Source organism: Rhopalosiphum padi, chromosome 1 (genome assembly GCF_020882245.1).
Source record: "Rhopalosiphum padi isolate XX-2018 chromosome 1, ASM2088224v1, whole genome shotgun sequence".
Classification (NCBI taxonomy): Eukaryota; Metazoa; Arthropoda; class Insecta; order Hemiptera; family Aphididae; genus Rhopalosiphum; species Rhopalosiphum padi.
Window position 1 is genome coordinate 10,399,017 of NC_083597.1, and position 7,095 is coordinate 10,406,111.

Consider the following 7,095-nt stretch of genomic DNA (forward strand, 5'->3'; position numbering starts at 1 on the left):
CAAAGTTCGCCAAGTTCAGCTCATAGATCGATGCCCTGTATACATACACGCACCTATGATAAAGGTAAAATGTAATAACTAATAATATATAATAAATACATAGGCGCAACTAGGGGGGTCTTGGCTAAGCCCACCCAGTTTTGTCTGTGGCCCACCTAGTTGTATATGTCTACAATACTAGTGATGTAGGGGCAAAGCCCCCACGGGTTGCTAATATCAATTCTGCCTACCCAGAAATAGAGCTTTAGTTGCGCCTATGAATAAATAATAATAATTGTAGGTATTTCAACCTGGAAATTTCACAAGATGCCATAGTGCCATACCATAATATTACGTATCTTATCGTTTACAATGTTTACATTATCGACAAGACGACAAGTGTGAGTGACTATAGTGAATTTATCGGATTATAATTTATTAGATTTTGTTATATTGTACTTACTACCAAGTACCAGTGCGGCCATACGGACTATATAAGCTGTGGCTCAGACGCTCAGTGATTAATAGGCTAAGTACTAAATTACTACCTATATTTATAGTGTCTGGCTTTCAAACTTAAATAGTATAATTATTTTTTTAGCAAATTATTTAATATTTTATTTTATTGTGTATATTTATAAAAACCAATTATTTTACATTTTTTTTTTTATATTAGATATTTGACTATTTGACTAATATGTGTGCACTGGGATATTTCAAATTCAAACCCTAAACAAAGTATATTAAAAAAATGACCCACTATAAGTGATTAAGAGGTGGTGAATTAAATAGTTTAACCAATAGCAAATTTTGTATAGATTACATTAAAATGGTTAGATTAACGAATATTTAAGTAATTATTGGATTTGGATAGTTTTCAAAATCTGAAAAATATTGAAAATAGCATGATAATATTCGCTTCATCAATAATATTATGCTTTAGTAAATTTTATGTAATCATGGTTTGGGTTTTAAAAGATTACTAATTCCTATTTTGTGATATATTTGAGGTTACGTTTTTATTTTTATTTTTTATTAGAAAAAATAATTTCCCAAACTTTCAAAATTATTTACTGTGTAAGTTATTGCCAAATAAATAACTAACAACATTATGCAATTTTTATTATCCAAATAAAAATATTATTAAATTAGGTACATTTTAAAATAAGTATTTGAATATTTATACTCAAATACTTTATTTCACTGTACCTACATAATATGATATATACAAATTACAAACTATTCAAAATATTACAAATTTACAGTTTACAAATCAAACATAGTATTTACAAATTTATTTCACAGTTTCAAGTAAAAGAAGCTTTTCTTTGTCCAGATGTATGAGTGTATGACTGTCTTAAACTTTTTTGAAAATAATTAAATAAAAAAATATGTTTCTTAACTTTTTTACTAAAACATTAAAATAAATAAAAATATGAAATATTTGTAGTTCTTGTCCATGTGAATCTTATAAAAACCAGAATTATGATATCTTCATTATTTCAGGAGATATCGCAATGGGTAATCATCACGGGACACTATTTCAAATCTGTATAAAATATATTAATATTTGAAACAAAATTACCTATATATTATTTTTATTTTAGAAATCAATCACGTGGAATAGTAAAATCATAGGCGTAAATTGGGGGGGGGAACCTAATTACTATTAGAGAAAATTATAAAATGCAAAACGTAATTCTTAATCAGGATATCCGAAAGGTATGTGTTATGTGAACATGTATGGATTTTGTATTGCAAATTAAATTTGTAATAAAATTAAAATAATTGAGCTTTATACGTTATAATATATAACGTATGTAACGTTATATAATAAAATGTTATGTATTATACGACGTTAAGTAAATAATTTTGAAGATTTTATATACATCTTATATAATAAATGTTAGTATATTACAATAAAATTGTAAAATTTATATGTATGGGTATGTGAGCGAAACCCTCCGCGGGTCTATTCTATGTTTATAATTTTAGCCCCCCCCTTTTAACAAGGCAAATTTACGACTACGAGTAAAATATAATATTATAATGAATGATGCTATTTATTGATATGTATATACTTACATTTAAATTTTCCTTAGTCTGACAAAATTCAATGTAATATACCAGTTATACCACCAATCACTGAAGCACGTAGTATACTATACTGTTACTGTATAGTCATTATTCAGAACTTACTATAGGTGTAGTAATTATACTATAGTTAGTCGTGAAAATCTGTAATACTGTTTGATAAAATCCTATGATTTATTAGTATGACAAATTTCTACTGCTTAAAGTTATTTTTTTTTTAATTATAAATTTTTAAAATTACTATTATAAATTATACAATACAAGTTCAGATGACATTCATTGGGTTCATGGACAAATTAAAAAAAAAAAACTAAAGAATGTTTTTTCAAAGTATGATGTACAAAATTATTGAGGAAGGTCATAATTAACGTTCGTTCTAGTTTTTGAAGCATATTGAAAAATGATAGGCTTAATATTATATTATTATATATTAATATTATATACGTATTAATATATATATTATATTTATGTTCAAAATTTCATATTTTGGCGCCATTTGTAAAAGAATTGCACATTCGTTTTTGTTTAGGTAACCTCAAAACATTTACTACATCTTTGGATTAAGACGTATTGCGCATGCGCTTGTGGCTCGTCGGCAATTTTCCTATTCGCCATTAAGTCTCGATATCTACCTTTTTCAAACCACGTTGGAATCATTGAACGCTTCCCCATTTCTATTTCATTGAAAATAGTTAAGCAGATATTCGGATTGTTTGGCTTTATTTAATTTTCTAACTTTTCCGTCATGGCTGTTGGCAAAAACAAGGGGCTGTCCAAAGGTGGCAAGAAAGGCTTAAAGAAGAAGATGTAAGTACACGGATTTTCGATTACCGTAACCATACATACGTGTTATAAATGATCATATTATCCCAAAATGTTTGACTCAGATTGTTTTTTAATGTATTCTGTTTCGTTTTTTTCAGCATCGACCCGTTCACGCGTAAGGATTGGTACAATGTACGTGCCCCGTGCATGTTCACTAACCGCGATGTTGGAAAAACACTTGTCAATCGTACACAGGGAACAAGTAAGTGTTGATAACTTTTCTATCAACTCCGTTGATTTTATTAAAACGACACTGTGTTTTATATAAACACGCTAAGGCATTGGTGTACGTTTTTTAAGTTTGAGAAAGAAAAACTTAATTTGTCGACTGATTAAATATTATATGTAACCAGTTTTCAATTTTAAAACATTCATCAATAACTTCATACATTATAGTATATTCTTTTTGAATAGTAGAATTGATGGTTTATTAACTTTTAAAATCGTTAAAATTAAATATTTATTGGTATTTAATATATATACTTGATTAAGTACTGTTCTATTACTGTCACTGGATGCCTAACCTAACGTGTCGATACATCCTACTTTCGAGCTTTGAGTAAAAGTATTCTGATCACACATTATGGATGCTCCTTCATTCAAATCTTTATTTTTTTTTATTTTGTTGTGTAAAGATTGTAAATATCATTTACTTAATGGAATAAAACAATTTAATATTAATATATATATATACCTATATAACTTTTTGGTCAAGTATTTTATCGCCAACTTTATTCTGAAAATCAATTATTACCGAGATTATTATGTATTCGAAATACTAATTACATTTTATTATAGACTGTTGGATAGCATAAATTCATATCTTTAAAGAAACTCATGACTATCAACTCATCTTTTTTTTTTTTAATAATTTTTAGCTGTCATATGATAGACTGTCTTTTTCCTATAACCTCCAAATGAATGATTTAATCAATCATCTATATGGCTGATGGTACTAAGTGTTAATACTTACAATACCTAATTTATTGTTTTAATTAGCAAAGTATACATTTTAAATTTTTATGTAGTTTATTCTAATGTTTATAATTCTGTTATAAAAATGTAGTTAAGCCCTTGAATGTTTATTTTACTTTGCATAGACGTAATTTATTTTTCATAACTTTTTTTGTCTTCCATATACTAAATAAATATTTTAGTAGCTAAGTAAAATACAAATCATACTAATAAAATACTTAATTTCTCAAAAATTAATTTTATCGAAATTCTAATAAGTTAATACATTATGTATAACAATATTACTTAAGCATATTTAAATATTTTTTGTTGTACATAATAAGTGATTTTAAGAGAACGTTGCACACACGTGTTGTCTCCATCTTACACGTACGACATAGTACATTTTTGTTTACCAGTTTCAATAGCATACTTTTAGTTTAATATTTATCAAAGCTAAAAGCAAGCTATTGAAACTGGTAAACAAAAATGTACGAAGTCATACGTGTGTAAAACACAAACAACTCATGTGGGTGCAACGTCCTCTTAAAAAAGCATAATTTTATTTTTTATTATTGTTTAATAATAAATCTTATTCTAAATTTTTTAGAAATTGCATCTGAAGGTCTAAAACACCGTGTGTTTGAAGTTTCGCTTGCCGATTTACAAGAAGATGATGGAGCTGAAAGGAGTTTCCGTAAATTCAAATTGATTGCTGAAGATGTTAAGGGTAGAAATGTTCTGACCAACTTCCACGGAATGGACCTTACCACTGATAAATTGCGATCAATGGTAAAGAAATGGCAAACTCTGATTGAAGCTAATGTTGATGTTAAGACCACTGATGGATACTTATTACGTGTATTTTGTATTGGATTTACATCAAAAGATCAATCATCCACAAGGAAAACATGTTATGCTCAACATACTCAGGTAAAAACTTTTAAGTTAACTTATTTTTGTTTTTATACTCTGTTCACTGAGAGTATGCAACTGGGTGGTAATCAAAACTTTTTTATTGTTACATATTCCCATACACTTCACATTTTACACCATAAAATTAACCTCCAGTCACTATGTGATGAGAGAATTTATCTCTAAGAGTGTGATACTGATTCATTTGGATATGTGAACGAACTGCATTATTTTAATGGGCAGAGTATATAAAATAAATTTAATTGAAAAGTGATGGAAAAATTTTTTAAATACAGTATTATTTCAAATTATTTGCTGCTATACATACATTTAGTCATGGACATATGTAAGGGGGGTTGGGTGTTCAAACACCCTCCTCCTCACCGAAATTAAATAAAACAATTGTATTGTTTAATACATACAAATAAATTATTCATAATTTTTTAATATTAATATAGATTTAGATAAAGCCCCCTCCGAAAATATTTCCTACCTACACCCATGCATTCAGTTTAAACTTTTATATATTAATTTATATTATATGTATATTACATATATTTATTATTTCAGGTCAGAGCTATTAGAAAGAAGATGGTAGAAACTATTACTGAAGAAATAGTGAAATCTGACTTAAAAGAAGTAGTGAATAAGCTCCGACCTGACTCAATCGCTAAGGAAATTGAAAAGAAATGCCAAAGCATCTATCCATTACACGATGTTTTTATTCGCAAGGTACTTTCTTCATTTAACTTATTAATAAAATATATTTTCATGTTATGAATATTAATGATATTTATGTTAATATTTATTTTAGGTTAAAGTTTTGAAGAAACCACGTATGGATATTGGTAAATTGATGGAATTCCACAGTGATGAAGGTGTGACTACAGTTGTTGATGAAGAAACGGGTGTCCAAGTAGACAGGCCTGAAGGTTATGAGCCACCAGTCCAAGAATCTGTTTAAACCATGGATTTTTATAAATAAACAATTGAGTTCTATTTTATTGCTTTGTTTATTTTATTTTGTAGAACCTTTTGTTCTTTGTCAAATATCCATGCAGTTTAAAACTGGAAAATAAGTAGGAGCTAAATGAAAAAGGTGTACTTGTTGATTGTCTTCTATATGTCAAGCAAAAAACAAAATATATTTGGACGAAGAAAACCAGTTGAATGAAAACTCCTCAGTAGATGAGTTTTGATTTTTCATTTATTGGATGATAGCTGTTAATTTAGTGTAGTTCTTTCTTAACTAGCAGTTGATCATATATTTTTTTTATTTTTGATCTTATTAGTTAATATAGGTTTGTGTACTTGGATGTATTGATTTTACATTATTTTTGTGTATGTGAGTGTTAACATATTGAGTTAGTAGTTGAAAAAATGCTGTGATTTTCAATACAAAGAATTCTGATAGAAAATTCAATTTAGTTATTGGTACTTATATGTATCAATGATAGAAATTTCCACTATTTTTTATAAATAACTGAAAAAAAAACTACTAAGGAAAATTATTATTGGACAAGTTAATTAATTTAAAATCAACGATGTGTAACTTATAAATAGTTATAATCATTGTATAGAATAATTTTCAAAATGTTTGACATAATTTAAACAGATTTTTCTTTTTTATGTGCCTTATCAATGCTTGAAAAATATTAGAAGGCTTCTCATTAGTTCTTCGTTTACTGGTCAATAAATATAGAAAATACAAATCAATATTTATTTTTTATTCATGTTGAAGTTTAGAATTTTATCAAAATTTGTATATCAAGGAATGTTATCAAATTATTTTCTTAGAATTTGGAAATTTAATACAATTTTTGTATGTTCCTAGTGTAAGTTTTTTAATATCTATGATTAAACAAAAGTTTATAGGAAAATAGCTTTAATTTTTTATGAGCATTTAAAATTCAAATATTTACATAAGATTCGTCTGTAAAATAATAACTTTTTCTCATCGAGCGATTTTGATTGCGTTGATTTGGTTGTAATTTGAGAACAAATTATAATTAGATAATTGATATGTTCGTCAAAATTGTTTATATAATGGTTTCTATACACGCTAAATCTTTTGATTCTTTTGGAGTTCTTTATATATATTTTAAATTTAACCCTCACAGAGACGCCACAATGACTAGGTATATAGCAGAATAAGTTTCCCGATTTTTACAAAAATAATTGATATTTTTTGAACCAACTAAATTCTAAATTTCTGACATTCAAATTCTGTATATAAAATGTATTGTGTTACATTTCATTATCTTTTCGATGTATTTTAATTATAATTGGTTGACAACCAAGAGAAAATGATTACAATTTTTGAAACCA

At 26.9% G+C, this 7,095-nt stretch overlaps 1 protein-coding gene across 1 annotated transcript; it reads left to right on the forward strand.

The window, feature by feature from the left end:
- Positions 1-2,679: 2,679 nt before the first annotated feature.
- Positions 2,680-5,771, forward strand: LOC132917020 (small ribosomal subunit protein eS1). Its single transcript, XM_060977526.1, has 5 exons — positions 2,680-2,880; positions 2,997-3,100; positions 4,463-4,785; positions 5,338-5,499; positions 5,582-5,771. Exons 1-5 carry the CDS (start codon positions 2,819-2,821, stop codon positions 5,729-5,731), a joined length of 801 nt encoding a protein of 266 aa, XP_060833509.1. The 5' UTR covers positions 2,680-2,818; the 3' UTR covers positions 5,732-5,771.
- Positions 5,772-7,095: the final 1,324 nt, after the last annotated feature.

Bases quoted from the DNA above. Each gene is read 5' to 3' on its own strand.
- LOC132917020 (XM_060977526.1), top strand. From the start codon at position 2,819: ATGGCTGTTGGCAAAAACAAGGGGCTGTCCAAAGGTGGCAAGAAAGGC. The intron at 2,881-2,996 runs GTAAGTACACGG...CGTTTTTTTCAG, and splicing joins AAAGGCTTAAAGAAGAAGAT to CATCGACCCGTTCACGCGTA. The intron at 4,786-5,337 runs GTAAAAACTTTT...TTATTATTTCAG, and splicing joins GTTATGCTCAACATACTCAG to GTCAGAGCTATTAGAAAGAA.